At 46.0% G+C, this 15,733-nt stretch overlaps 1 protein-coding gene across 3 annotated transcripts in view; it reads left to right on the top strand.

Annotated features, from left to right (window-relative positions):
• The first annotated feature begins 2,621 nt into the window (after window positions 1-2,621).
• Window positions 2,622-15,733, top strand: part of LOC140718858 (zinc-binding protein A33-like) — a 46,564-nt gene continuing 33,452 nt past the window's right edge. For 2 of the 3 annotated variants that reach the window (XR_012096819.1, XR_012096818.1), the window contains exons 1-4: window positions 2,622-3,049; window positions 4,109-4,204; window positions 5,799-6,032; window positions 7,638-7,660. Coding sequence is in view for 1 of the 3 variants with exons in the window: in XM_073033105.1 (XP_072889206.1) it covers window positions 2,648-3,049; window positions 4,109-4,204; window positions 5,799-6,032; window positions 7,638-7,660; window positions 10,734-10,852; window positions 12,556-12,620 (939 nt within the window). In the remaining 2 variants the exon portion in view is untranslated. Of the gene's footprint in view, window positions 3,050-4,108; window positions 4,205-5,798; window positions 6,033-7,637; window positions 7,661-10,733; window positions 10,853-12,555; window positions 12,994-15,733 lie in introns of those variants that run through there. The other variant, XM_073033105.1, reaches the window with a different exon arrangement.

Raw genomic sequence — 15,733 nt, 5'->3', positions numbered from 1 at the left:
CATTTATGTATTTACACACATTTTACTTCTATATTCATATTTCACCTCTAACTTTACTGTTTACCTCAGTGCACATTACTGTTGAATGTTGCTGTTTTCTGTTTCATGACATGTCCTGATCAGCACACCTCAGCAAATTCCTAATACATGGAAATGTACCTGGTGAATGAAGCTATTCCTCGATCAACAAAGTCCCAGCTGATCAGTTCAGCTCTGCAGTCCCACCTGACCATGGCAACATTTTGCCTCCCTCTTAACTGTTTTGAAGATTCCTCTTCTATGACCTTTGAGGAAGAGTTCCCGAGATCTTTGACCTTCTATGAGTGAGCTCCACCTCCCCCTACCTGCCTTTTCCCCATCACCCCAATTCCCTTCCTATGCAAATATTATATCTTGAATATTTAGTTAGTGAGGCAGCCTCTGCTGCTTCCCTGGGCAAAAAAAATCCACAGATTCACCACTTAAAGATAGCGGAGTCAAGGGATGTGGGGAGTAGGCAGGAACGGGGTACTGATTGTGAATGATCAACCATGATCACATTGAATGGCGGTGCCTACTCCTGCACCTCAATGGTGGGTGACGATGAACCAACAGAGCGCGACGTGAGTGACTGGAACTGTGGAAATGTATAGCACATAGTGGAAATGTCTGTAAAGGATTGAGAGTCATAGAATGATTTATTGTAAATAATTTTATTTTTGAATATATTTTTTTAGTAAAAAAATCTGCTTCGGTCAGCCAGCACATTGAGATGTCCATGAGGGATACGTACAACACACTGGAGGAACTCAGCAGGTCAGGCAGCATCCGTGGAAACGAACGGTCAGCGTTTCGGGCCGAGACCCTTCGTCAGGACTGAAGAGGGAGGGGGCAGGGGCGCTATAAAGAAGGTGGAGGGAGGGTGGGAAGGAGAAGGGTGGCAGGTGAAAGACCAGTAAGGGGAAAGATCAAGGGGTGGGGGAGGGGAAGCAGGGATGAAATTGGGATGGGGGGAAGGGAATTACCGGAAGTTGGAAAATTCAATGTTCATGCCAAGGGGCTGGAGACGACCCAGACGGTATATGAGGTGAAGCTGCCGACTGACACATTCCAGGCCGCAGGAGAACGTGCTGAGGGACGCACTGACACTCGGTGTAGCCACCGCAAGGGCCCGGTGGGACAGGAACACGGTGTAGGGGTCTCCTGATACTGGAGAGGGAGGGGCAGGCTGGGGTGAGGAAGCCCCTCAATTATCGTAGTAGAATACCGTCCCGGAGAGCCACAGGAGGGACAGCAGGGCAGTTGGTGAGTCTGAATGTAAATCATATCATTCATAGACAGCAGTTCGGAACGCATTGACAGTAAATGTGACAAATGAAAGGTCATCGCAGGGTTCAATCTTGTAAATATTTTTATCATGAATAAAGTTTATTTTGTTAAAATATTATTCTATAAAAGTTTTAAAAAGGAAACATATACTGCTGTGAGTTCTTCTCTCATTCTTCTGAATTTCAGCATGGTGTCGGGAACTCCTCGCTCTCATCAGCAGACGGTACAAAGTCTGAAAGCATGTACCGCCAGGCTTCAGGACAGCTTCTCTGCCACAGTGAAAAGATTATTAACGGGCTCGCAGCTATGAGAAGATTCACGATAGTTTAATATTATTTCCAGCACACAGATGTAAAGGGGAACAAAATTATTGTTACTCTGGGTCTGATCCATCACTGAAAAATAGTAATGTAAACAAAGGTCAGGTTCCTCCCTGCGTCCTGTTTGGGCACCGGGCGGCATCCCGCCGTTTCTTCAGCGTCTGACTGTGTTACGGGATCGAGTTACCAGCTCAACGTTCAACCCGGCACCGATGGAAAGCGCGGAAGGCGCCGGGGGGCCGGATTGGAGCCCGGGACCTCTCGTTCCGAAGTCCTTTTGCGGATACAACTACACCACCGGCACCTCCAAAGAGTAAAAAATAAATATAAATACTAAAGATAGCTCATACACATAGATTGAAGGTGACGCTAGGCACAGGAGTATCTGTACATGAGGTGACCGACGGGAAATGATAAAGTAGTGGTGATGGGGGTGGGGCAGATGTGGGTAAATGGGTGGAGATGTTGATCAGTTTACCTGCTTAGGGAAAGTAACTGTTTTTGAGCCTGGTGCCCCTGGCGTGGATGCTACGCAGCCCCCTCCCTCATGGGAGTGGGACAAATCGTTCATGACCAGTTTGGGTCGGATCCTTCACGATAATTCCGGCCCCTTTCTGTATGTACGTCCTTGATGGCGAGTAGGCTGTTGCTGATGGGTAGTTTTGACTAACCCTTACAGAGACTTCTGCCCCCCGCAGTGGAGAGTCGACACCATTCACACCAACACGTTCGAACGCTCTCTACTGCGCATCTGCAGAAAGACGCTGCTTACCTGCTCTGCACTCTCTCTGTAGCTGTTACACTTTATTCTGCATTCTGTTATTCTCTACCTCTATACACGGTGAGATGGTCTGATCTGTGTGAAGAGTCTGCAAGACAGGCTCGGTACTTGTGGCAAAAGAAACCAACAGCAATTCCACGTATGCGGCCTCTCAGAGGTCACACGTGATCAAAACAGGAAGTGTGACACTTACTCAGAATTGAAAGTGGAAGTTCTGAGTAGGGGAGAGAGGACCGAGATGGCTTCTGCAGACTTCGTCCAGGAATTAACGTGTCCCGTCTGTCTGGAGGTGTTCACCGATCCGGTCTCCCTGGAGTGCGGACATCACTTCTGTGGAGCGTGTATCTCTCAGGTTTGGGAGAGGGCTTCGGGGGATGTCTCCTGCCCCCAGTGCCGACAGGTTTTCGTCCAGAGGAACACCAGGCCCGCTCACATCCTGAGCAACGTCGCAGAGCGGGTCAGGCAGCTGAGGGTGGGGACGGCCGAGCGGACGGAGGAGTTTGTCTGCCAGGAGCACGACGAGAAGCTGAAACTGTTCTGCCAGGAGGAGCAGGAGATGATCTGCGTGGTGTGTGCCCTGTCGGCGCAGCACAAGATGCACAATGTCATCCCGATAAAGGAGGCAGCCCAGGCGCTCAAGGTGCGAGATCACCCGCCTGCCCTCCCTGCCGTGCGGTCGGGGAGAGGGGCGGGTGGGTAAGTACAGGGAAACGGAGAAGGGAAACTTTGAGAGGGTGGAGAGCACAGAGAGAGGGCGATGAAGGTCGGGGAGGAAGAAAAACAATAGACACAGAGCAGGAGATAAGGGATTGTCCCTTTTAGAAACAGGACACAGTTCGACTAACAAAGTTGGGGGGGGGGGGATGGGTGAGGGGAGGCCGGGGAAGGCAAGGGCAAGAGAGATGTTTGAGAACGGAAAAGACGTTCTGAACGGGAAGAAAATCGGGGAATATTGCAAGAGAAAGGGAATGAAGAGAAGGTCAAAGGTAAGGGAAGGAATAGGGAGAGGGGGAGAGGAGTGTAGATGAGGGATGTCTGACAGCTGCGAGGGACGGGAGATGGGTTCTCATCCCGGCCATGCCCTCTGGCTACTGCCATTGGGAAGGAGGTACAAGAGGTACAACGTGTCACCAGGTCAGGCAGGCTCCTGAACCAGCGTGGATAACCTCACTCACCTCAACACTGAATTGACTCCACATCCAATGGACTCGTGGTTTTTCATAAATTCTATCTATATCTTTATTTTCCTGTATATATGATGATGTGTAAATGCTTCTAAGAAAATCAATCTCAAGCTAACATAAGATGTAGAAACACTTTGATAAATTTACTTTGAGCTTCCTGGGGCAGAATTGGGAGGTGTGGAGGGGAGAGGTCGAGGTGAGTCAGCGGTAGAGAGAAGACAAATAGAATCAGATTGGAGACGATCGGACAGGAGGGAGGGGGAGAATGGGAAAATTGGGAGGGGCGGAGTGGGGTAAGGACAATATTGAGGAAGGGAGTGAGAGAGAGGGACTGGGAGATGGAGGGTGAAGGGGAGGTGAACATGACTGGTGGGAAGGTTTGAAAGAATGACTCTATTTCCCCCACAGGTTCAGGGATTACCCCCCCCCCAGTCCTCTGCCCCCCCCCCCCCACTTCGTCAGCAGCTTCGGAAGGTTCCTTTCTCAGATTTTCTTTTGCATCTTCTGACTTTCAGGAAAAGTTGGAAGAGTCACTGAAGTTTCTAAAAGAGCAAATGAACCAGAGTGTTTGGAGTAAGCAGGAAGGGGAGGCTGCGATCCGGGGGCTGAAGGTAAGGAATCATTTGGTGTTCATGGATGGTTTCCTGGGCTGTGTGTCTAGTTTCCTCCCACAGGCCAGAGAGAAGATGCTTCAATTGGTAGTTTAATTGGTAATTGTAGATTGTCTGCTGATTACGCTAGGGTTAATCGGAGGTGGCAGAGTGTCATGACTTGAAGGACCTTTTTTATGCCGTACTTCAACAAATAAATAAAGAGACCGACAGTGACAGGCCCCTTCCAGCTGTATGATGCTGTCCCACAGCAAAATGCAAGCAGCTGACTGTAAATAATAACTACAATGAAAGGAATTAATCCCTGGTATTTTCAGATTAATCTTCACAAATTGATTTTGACTGGCAAGGGCTTTCTGCGTTCTGTGATTATTTCAGTGGGTCAGGTTTTGAGAACATTTCATCTCAGGGTGTCACTCGGTTGAGCATCTGAAGTACTTTTGGAATTCCAATGTATAACTCTGTGTTCAGTCTCTACATGGGACTCTGTCGTTCCTCCAGACCTGGGTTCAGTCATTGCCAGCGCTCACAATGACAGACTGGTATGGATACCAGATGAATCCCTTGACTATAGCCTAGCCTGTATCTCACTCCTGGGTATCCGTTATTCAAAATAAAAAACACCCTGAACCTGTTGATTAGATCCCGCCTGCAACATAGTCCAGGGATCCACTATTCTATATATAGACCACCCTGAACCCATTGATTAGATTCCAGTCTGTAACTCACACCTGGATGTCCCAGTCATGATAAAGAGAGTCAACCTGATCCCTTGACTATTCTTTTTCCTCTCCAGATGCTGACTGATCTGCCGTGTTCCTCCATCATTTTGAATGTGTCTCTTTAAGACATTGCTTTTATTGTCTATATCCAACTCTTGTTAGTCCACCCTACCTGTAACACCTCACACTTCCGAAGATCAAATTACAATGCCAGAGCTTTGCCTCATTTCCCAACAGATCAATGTCATCTTGTAGGCTATGACTGTTCTCCACTCTATCAACACAAGTATTTACATGTTAACTGAAACCTTACAAATCATATCTTGTACACTCCTATTCAAAATGATCTGCAGAACAAAACAGTAGGAGTCTCATCAGTGATATTTGTGACACATCACAGGTCACAAATTTCTAATCACTGAAACAACACAATCTGTTTCCTAGTGCCAAGCCAAGTTTATAGATACAATTGGACACCTCACCCCAGATCCTACGGTGTAACCTTCCCAAACATCCTCCCATGTGAAATCTTGTCAAACTCTTTACTGAAGTCCCAAAGGACAACTTGAACTGTCCTCATCACTGCATGTTGTTCTCTCTTCGATTCCAGAATGGGGATCAATCCCAGAGATCCAGTCAGATCCGTGGGATTGGATTTTGGTTGATTATTGTGTCCATGATTGTTTACTCTGACCCCACTCCCACTGAAACTCCAATCAGCATCCATTTTTTACATTAAAAAACAAAGCATCCCCAACCCCAGTGTAAATAACCACTCCAAGCAGATCTGATTTCTTATTTAGAAAATGAAACATTCAACTTGATGATTTCGGTTTGGCCAGTGACTCTCTGCTAACCTCACTCTAACTCAGGACCAGGTTGATGGACGGAGCTGTGAGATCAGGGATGAATTTGAGAAGATGCACCAGTTCCTGCGTGAGAAGCAACAGCAGATGGAAGCAGAGCTGCAGAGAGAAGCGGACAAAATCCTAACACAACTGGAAAACAATTTAAAGAGAACCGTCGAGGAAATCTCTTCCCTTGAAGAAGTGATAAAAGCTGTAAAAGTGCAATTGGGAATTCAAGAGCCCCAAGGGCTCCTCAAGGTACAAGATGTGTCATTTTCTTGTCTGGGGGACCCAAACTGTCTTAAATACCTGTCAGTAAATTTAATTATATGGGCATCTAGGGTTAAATCTAGTTTCCCGAGAGCAGTCAGTTCTATAGAAACTCAGAAACATTCAGAGACTAGGCAGCGGTGGGCTCACACCCTGCCCTTGCCTTCCTGGCCCTGGGTTTGACCCCTGTGTCAATGTTGTAATGGAGATTGTCCTGTGTGGAAATCCCAGTGCAGTTGCTGGAAGCATCACCAGATGGCGCTGTCAGCACCATGTGAGTGAGGATTGATTTAGCCCAGATAAATACCATTGGGGAGGGGTGGCTTGGTAGCGTAGCGATGAGAGTGACACGATCACATCTCAGGCTGTTGGAGTTCAGAGTTGAATTCCAGTGTCCTTTGTAAGAAAGATAGTTTGTAATTTTTCCCATGTGCTTGTGGGTTTCCTCGGACAGGTCAAAGACGTACCAGTAAGTAGGCTAGTTCAGGCTGTGTTAAAATTGGAGAGTTGCCGGGTGGGACAGCTCACTGGGCTGGAACGGCCTGTTCCGCACTGTGTGTCTAAATAAATAAGTGTGGAAATGGGGCCGGGAATGAGCTGTCCTGAAACCCCATGTTTCCCATGTCTGCAGGGATGCAGATGATGTCATTCCTCTCCAAATACTCCTTTCACAAAACCGGTCCCTTGTGTAACAACCCACGCTGTATTTGCCCCTGGCTGCTCCTGATGATATCACCACCAATGCAGTCTCACATCGCCCACCTTTCTCTCCCTTCCCCTCCCCATCCTCCACCGTCCCTTCCTCTTCCCCCTCTCTGTGCTTCACTCTTCCCTAAAACACCCTCTGCCTCTTCTTACCCCTCCACTGCATCCCACTACCCTGCCTTTCATCCTCCCACATGTCCCCAATTGTCCCATTCCAGGCCTAGTCTCAGTCCCTCCCCACTCTGCATTCCCAGCCTACAGCAGACTCTGTGCTAGTTCCCATTCCCCAGAGTGGTGCATCACTGCATCAGGACCACGAGAGAGGGAGCTGGGGCAATGCCTCACTGACAGAGACACTCCACCCTCCAGCATTTTGTTTTTTTTTCAATAATGGATGCCATCTCTGTGATACATTGCCTTTTAAAGAACTCCTCAATACTGGGGAGGCAAGTTCCTGTGACAGAGCTGACTGGGTTTGCAATCTTCTGCAGGCTTTTCTGATCCTAGAAAGTGGCCCCTCCTTGCAACATAATTGAATCATAAATTATGCATTACTTTTATAAGGAAGAATATAATTAAAACAAAGTCCATTTTATTGCAAGGGATCAAAGTGGTCGCAGTGATGATAAACTGTAGTGATTTGGGTTTTGCTGATTTCAGCTGAATGCTTGAAGGGAAGTAGCTGTTCAACAGTTCGGTTTTGAGAAGAGAAGAAAGTATTGGAGGACGTAGAGAAGTAACCTCAGAGTTAAGGGTTTTGCTGTGGAAAACAATCAGATTAGTTCCGAAGTCTTTCCTCTGGTTGAGTGTCCAGCCTTCACTCTCCAACCCTTCCAGAGATTTTCAGCAACAGTTTCACTCAATTCTACTCTCTCTCTTTCCCCTCAGGATATTCAAGTCCTTTTGAAGAGGTGAGTAAATTTTAGCTGAAATTCTGACGCCAGGTGCTTTTGTATTTCTAATGCACGGTTTCTCAACCGGGGTTCACTAGGGTTCGGCGAGAGATCACGTAAAAAGAAACCTTGTTTTTTGAACGAAGTGCAGCACGCGATGCTAGTGCTCACAGTGGTGGGCAGTGACTGAGCACGCCTGTTAGCAATCTTGTTATAGGTCGTTCAGCCCAGTATGGCAAGGTGCAGTAGGGCTATTTTTATTTGTTTGAGTCCATTCTCAGTTTTTAACACAAGATAGGGGAGGTCTTTGATAATTGATGAGTGCTGTATTGCACGGAGAGGAGGACGGTAGGCTGATAATTAGTGAGTGATGTATTACACGGAGGGAAGGATGATAGGCTGGTAACTGTGGAGCGCAGCATTGTGCGGAGGGGAGGATAGTAGTCCGATAATTGGTTTGCACTGTATTGCACGGGAGGAGCATGGTAGGCTGATAATTGTTGAGTACTGTATTGCACGGAGGGGAGGACTGTAGGCTGATTGTTGGTGAGCGCTGTATTACACGGAGGGTAGTATGTTAGGTTGATAATTAGTGAGTGTGTATTGCACAGAGGGGAGGACGGTAGTCTGTTCAGTGTGAAGTGCATTTTCCGAGCATTGAATAGACTCGCCCAACATGGGCTGTGACGTCAGCCTCTCCCTCCTGAATTACCTCCCGCAACTTCCCCTGACGCGCTGCCAGCTGACTGACGGGAGCAAAAATGTACCAGTGCAGTAGAAAATTGGTGGGAAATTTTCATTCTAAAGATGGAGTCTAAACATGGACTGGTGATCCAAGTTGTCCTGTTCCATTGTGCCTAGTCTGTGGTAAACAGCTTACAAATGTAGCAATGGCTCCAGCAAAATTGAAAAGACACCCAACTACAAATCACAACCATATGACACGTAAAAGTGCTGATTATTTTAAATGACTGTTGGAATCAAAGAGATTATATCTTTTGACTATAAAGTCACGGTTAGTAAAATGATACAAGAAGCAAATTATTTAGTAGCTTTAAGACTAGTTCACTCAAGAATGTTTGAAGAACTGTGTGAAAACCTGGACAAAGAGCAAACCAGTCTCCTGTTATGTGTAGAAATCCTGTGGCTTAGAAGACGACGAGTTCTCAAAAGAGTGTTTAAGCAGAATGTTGAATTGCAGGAGTACTTTCAAGAAACTAGCAGGCCAGAACTTGCTTAGTGCCTTGAAGATGAAGAATATCTGCATAAACTGGCCTACTTAGCAGACATTTTTCATCATATGAACCAGCTGAACAAGTCTCTGCAAGGTGCTGGAGAAAATGTTTTGACTTCAAGTGACAAGAATCTTAGATTTAAAAGGAAATTGAATCTTTGGAAAAATCATGTTGCAAAAGGAAACCTTGAAATGTTTCCACTGCTGTTTGGGCTTGAGTGTGAGGAAGGATATCAGAGTCTTGAGTCTTTTTGAAAACCCCCTGGAAGAACTGCAGAACAAAATCGAACAATATTTTCCCCCCTTTTCAACACAAGTGTATGACTGGGTGAGGGACCCTTTCTCTGAATCTTCTGCTCAGCCTGAGAACTTGACTTTGAGAGAAAAGGAGGAACTTTGTGAGATGCAGTCTGATCGTGCACTCAAGATGGGATTTACTGACCTGCCCCTGGACAAGTTCTGGATTTCTGTGGAAGAAGAGTATTCTGTCATTCATAGGAGAGCAAGGAACATTTTGTTACAGTTTTCAACTTTTTACATGTGTGAACAAGCATCATGAGCAAGGATAGAGATTGTCTCATTTCAGTTGAAGGTGAAATCTGTTTGTGCTGATCTCAAGTTCGACCCAGAACTGAGAAATTTATTACGCTTGCCTTATGAGTTTTTAAAAATTTTTGCAAGAGAAAGAAAGAGTAATTTCAAGAAAGTTAAGCTAAGCTTAACTCTGTTTTTTTCCCCCAAAAAAGTTGGCTATAAATTCATTCTCTACTCAAAAGAGCATTGACAAATATTTTTGGATTATTATATCTACAACTTTTTGATCACGTCAATGTACCGTGAGTTCTAAATATAATAATTTTTATGCAGGGGTTCCCTGAGACCTGAAAATTATTTCAAGGATTCCTCCAGGGCAAAAAGGTTGAGAAAGGCTGCTCAAAAATATATTGGCAATTGATTTATTGTTACATGAAACTTCGTTTTAATTGTCTTCCATGCAGATTATTTCCTTACAACAGAGTATTGAGATTTGGAGTGGAGAGCGAGTTTGTAAATGTGGTGGGAGCAAAGGATGTTGGGAGTGGAGAGTCATGGGAAGTGTGTGGCATAGGTGGGACAGCAGGGGTGCTGAGGGTGGAGGACGGGGAGATGATAGCATGTGTGCAGGCACACCCAGCCCTGAGACACCAAGCAAGGTCATTTGATTTCAAACAATTGCTTTATTGATCATTACAAAATGTCTCTCTGGTGCGTCCCGCTCCCCCCCGTTTCCCTTGTCCTAATCATGATTCCCCTCTCCCTGCCCCCTTCCCACTTTCAGTCCACAATGCAAACCCATATCAGATTCAGGATTACCATCAGTCACATCTGTCTTGAAATGTGTTTTTTTCTTTTGCGGCAGCAGTATAGTGCAGTACATAAAATTACTACCGTACTATGAAAATGTCTTATGCAACCTCTCTTTATATGTGCCCAAAACTTTTACACGATATTGCATTAGAATGGAAAACAGCAACAGAGTGGAGAATAAAGTGTCACAGTTACAGAGAGAGTGCAGTGCAGGCAGACCATAAGGTGTAAGGCCATGACGTGGTAGATGGATGGAGAGGTTTTCAGTCCATTATATCATACAAGGGACTGTTCAATAGTCTTATAACAGCAGGATAGAAACTCTCCCTGAGCCTGGAGGTGAGCTTTGATGATTTTCTACCTTCTATCTGAAGGGAGGGGTGGGGAGAAGAGAGAATGCCCAGGGTGGGAGGGGTTTTTGATGACGTTGGCTGCTTTCCTGAGGCAGTGAGAAGTGCAGACAGAGTCTTTGGTAACGAGTGTCACTGATTCCTGTCCCTGACTCTGTAGGTGTGAGTTGCCGGTTTCCAGTCCTGGTGTGGTGTCTGTCGATCTTCCTGAGGATGTGGCTGAAGGAAGGTTGAGGTATCTCAAAGTGTGGAAGGAAATGAGAGCCGTGGTTTCACCAGGTACCTTTCTCTTTCTCTGTAATTCCCCTTCTCCCCACTGCCCCACCTTCTCCCCTGGAATTCCAGAAACTCCAGATGCAACTCTCTACATTTATCAGTCTCCATTCCTTATCAGGCATGTGTTCAGTTTGTGCAACATTTCTGCTTCTAACACCAACAACCTGATATATGCACTGTCTTGTGATACGTCCGGAACCTCCCCAACACCCTTCCCTACCTCATACCCTAGTTGAGGCAGCTTCAATTCCCTCCATCACTGATCCATGGAGTGGAACACTCAGCTGATGGATAACTCACCCTTGGCAATATATATCGCTCAAATTTTTGCCTCCAATGAGGCAGCTTACAGGTGAACCCATTGCACCTTGTTGTGCAGCCCAGTAGAAATGTTCAGGACATTTGAAGCCCAACTCAGCAAACCATCACATTTGTGAGCAAACACTGGAGCATGCGAACATCATCTCTGATCCACACACATAACAGTAGATGATCCTCAGTCTCAAATCCTTGGTCCTGCTCTCGCTTAATAGACCATAAAAAATGGGAATAGTATTAGGCCACTCGGCCCATCAGATCTGCTTCAGCGTCTGTCATGTTTCATATTACCCCCGATATATTTCATATCTAGAGATTGATCCACCTCCATCCTTCAGAAATTCTGTGACTGAACCATCATTGCCTTCTGCAAAACAAGAATTCCTGAGGTTCATCACCCTCTGAGGGAAGAAATTTCTCCTCCTCTCAAATCTGAAGGCTTTGCCCCTTATTCTGACACTGACCTGTAGTTTGAAGTAGTGATACCATCTGATACCTGGTGTTGAATTTGCCACAAATCAACTTGTAAGTACAGATCTTCGTTACAACCTAAAATATCTCTCTTTCCACAGTTCCAACCTGATCTGATGATTCCAGAGTTTTCTGTTCTCATTTCAAATTCCCAGCATCTACATTTTTTGATTTTTATTTGAGCACGGATTTTGTCACCCAGTCCTGGTTATTCACAGAGTCGTAGAGTTCTACTGTATAGAAGCAAGCCTTCAGACCACTCTGGCCATCTACTGTACATTAATCCCACGTGCCCACATTTGGCTCATATCCCTCTGTGCCTGGCCTATTCACATGTCTGTCTAAATGCCTCTTAAACCTGGCAATTGTATCTGATCCCACCACTTCCTCCGGGAGAACATTCCGGATAGCAAGCACTCTCTGTGTAAGGCACTTACTCCACAGATCACCTTTAAATCTCCTTCCTCTCCCCGTAAACCTCCACCCTCTTGTTTTTGATCACTCTCCCATGGGAAACACTGCCTGTACCGATACATTTCTGTTTTAGGTTCACATCTCCAGCATCTGCAGTTTAAATAATAAAAGTCCACTCAGCCCTGGCCCCTCACGGGCTGCTGTGTCACTAGGAATGAATGTGTCATGGCTTGTCCCGTTTAGCTCTTAAAAAGAGAACTGCAGCCACATAAAACATCATAGAATCCAGTCAGCTGGACAGAGGAAGGGGATTGAACTGCCTGTAACAAATAAATCGCTGTGACGTTGTACGGTGTTAAACAGGATGGAGGGAGCAGTGGGGATTGAAATCTCCTCCAGGGGCTCCACATTTCCTGGGCTGAGGGAGGAGACGATGCTCATCACTGTCAGCTCAGATCCTGGCAGTTCCACCTGGTTTTCTTACTGTAACTGTTTTGTTTCAGTGCCAGAGCGGCTGACACTGGACCCGGATACAGCTCCAATCAGCTCGTCCTCTCTCAGGATCTGATGAATGTGAAGTACATGATCAGGAATCAAAATCTTCAGGATCACCCGAAAAGATTCCTAAGAGAATTTTGTGTTTTGAGTTCACAGAGTTTCATGACTGGGAGGCACTACTGGGAGGTCTATGTTGGAAATAAGACTAGCTGGGTTGTGGGTGTCTGCAGAGAGTCTGTAAGCAGGGATGGAGACATTTCCTACACACTGGAAGAGGGATACTGGGTTCTTCATGTCTGTTCTAATTCAGTGATGATACCAAAGGTCATCTCCCATCTGGAAATAAAACTCCGCAAACTGGGGGTTTACCTGGATTACGAGCGGGGCCAAGTGTCATTTTACAATGCTGACAACATGTGTCACCTCCACACTTACACAGACAGTTTCACTGAGAAACTTCATCTCATCTTAAACCCATGTGATTACGAGACAGGTGACAACTCTGAACCACTCACCCTGCTCACAACGTAACACAGTGGGACACGTTCTCCGAGGTCTCAGACTTGTCTGGACCCACTGAGCAGATCTCACTGCACCGATTCTCTGAAATACAACCAGAAAAAGCCGGAGCACTCAGCAGTGGGGAAACATGGTTCATATTTCAGGTCCAGACCACCATGTGAGAACTGACTCTCTGCCATTGATACTGACAGGTGAGGCTGTTTATATTGACGTCTGATCTGCAGATTTGACTCAGTATCTTCTTCCCAGCTCTCTCTCACACTCTCTCCTACCGACTGCAGACTAGGCGCACGTGGTGTTAGAATACAGTGAAGTGGACTGTTCCCTGGAATTGTGATATGTGCATCTAGCAAACAGTATGAATATGTGCAGATATTCTCTGTGTTATAAACACTTAACCTGCACAGTGAACTGACAGTGTGTCTGAGCTGGTTACGTTGGGGAAACAGGGAATGGAATGGGAACAACATGGGAGATGGCTACTTGGGTTCCCTGCTGGAGGGAGAGCGGGGAGTCGTTGCTTCTCAATTTTTGGGGATATTGCAGCCTCGTTCTGGAAGAGACGTGCTCTCGATCCTGCGCGTCAATGAAAAGCAGAGGGGCTGGTCCAATTAAACAGTGCTCTCTTTAATTCCTGGAGAAGGCAATGTGGATCTCAGAAAGTCAGTTTAAATTGGGTTTAATGATCATTGATGACCTCAGCATGCTGTACAGGAAGAAACGTAATGGGAACGCAGTCCCGGTGTATGAAGACTACTTTTCTCAAAGTCAAGGTGAGGTTTATTGTCACATGCACAAGTACATGTCTGCACAGGTGCAATGAAAACCCTGCAGGTGCATCACAGGCACACGGCATCACGGAAACGGCTTTCACAAGAAAAGAACATTTACAGGAAAGAATACAATATGAAGACAAGAAAAGCAAAGTCCATTTTAGTGTTAATTGATCAGAGGAGTCAGGTTTTGCTAATCTGGAGTGATTAGTGTTTTGCAGGTTGGTTTAACAACTGACTGGTTGAAGGGAAGTAACTGTTCTTGTGTCTGGTGGTGTGGGACTTCAGGTCTCTGTACCTTCTGTCTGATGGTGGCTGCAAGAAGATGACTTGGCCTGGACAGGGATCTTCAACGCTAGGTGTTGCTTTCTTGAGGCAGTGCCTCATGTAAATACTTCCAAAGGTGGGTGGGGTGGGGTATGCTAGTGATGCATCTTCTTACACTCCTGTATGTTCGCTTATTTCTACCAGACCATAATGCAACCAGTCAGGACACTTTCAATAGGACTTTTGTAGAACATTGTTAAAGTGTTTGGTGACCCTGAAGCTCTAAATAAAGTAAAGACAATGACACAACTTCCCCGTGATTGTGTTTATGTGCTGAACCTAGGATAAGTCATCTCATATGAATTAGACGTTGCTGACCGTCTCCATCGAGAAGGAATTCTCCCTTGTTCTCAGTTTCTCCAGTGATGGGGAAGTTTTTCCAGTATTAACACTATTAGATCATTTTCTCATTCTGAGTTGAATTATTCACTACCCCACCTCTGCCCGCCCAATTGCACCCAAAGATTTACCAATAACTGTTTAGCAGCCTGTGTTACCCTCACAATGCTGACTTACCCCTCCACAGTACATGTATCTTTCCCAATGTACAGTGTTGGAGCTGAGGATGGGGAGTGTTCACTGTGTACAGATCAGAAGGTGGGTAATTGGACAACGGACATTGAGAAGATACTCCCCAATTCCCAGTATCTCCAGAATTCCGATCCCAATATGAAATATCTCCAGATGTCAGTGGAGGTATGAAGAGCATGAGCCGATGAATGAGGACACATTTTCTTCCATTGCACAGATAATACACCTGAAGGTGTGAAGCTTGTAAAACAGATGCAAGTGAGGGTCTGTAGACTTCCAAAGTTGGATCTATAACTACTGTGATCAATGTCTTCTTACCCCCCACTCCCACAACATACACACCTTGTTTCTGATATCCCTGCAAGACTCAGTATTTAGACTCCTCTTGTGTGGCACCAACTTAGTGACAACATCTGAATCCAGAGTTAGGGGACAACCATCCTCACAACACCACTGTTGTCATTGTTCCTGCCCTGTTGTTCGATTACTGCATGGCTTATCCCGTATCCAGCGCTGTAACAACGTGAACTGCTGCAGCTGGGAAAAGACAAGATCTGAGCCATGCATCCTTTCTGATGCCCTCTCCTTGCCTCCCAACTCCATTTTTCCTGACACGACAACCATCTGAAACTGAACCAGGTACCCTGGTCCTGCAGTCCATGTCCAATCTCACTCTGAGATAGACAGCTGAGCTCAGACCCCTAGTACCTCCAGCTGACCAGCCGTCCCTTTCCACACTCCGGTTCAGACCATCTGTTCAGATTCTCATCCAATTCTTCCCTGCCAGATTCCAACTTTTTGAGCCCATCTCCTCCTCCCACTCTCCGTTTACTGGATCTGGTCAAGATTCCATAGCTTAGAAGTTAACACCCACCAAATCCTCCTCACCCATCACCGCTCCACTCACCAGGATACACTGCCCCCTAGATTAGAAGTGTTTCATCAAACTCTTAATTTCAAATCCCTTCCACAACATCACCCCCTCACTATTTTGTAATCTCATCCAGTCCAACAACTCATCGATACCTTC

Source organism: Hemitrygon akajei, chromosome 2 (genome assembly GCF_048418815.1).
Source record: "Hemitrygon akajei chromosome 2, sHemAka1.3, whole genome shotgun sequence".
In the NCBI taxonomy this organism is placed as follows: Eukaryota; Metazoa; Chordata; class Chondrichthyes; order Myliobatiformes; family Dasyatidae; genus Hemitrygon; species Hemitrygon akajei.
Note: the sequence above shows the minus strand (reverse complement) of the source record. Positions and strands in the feature narration are given on the sequence as shown.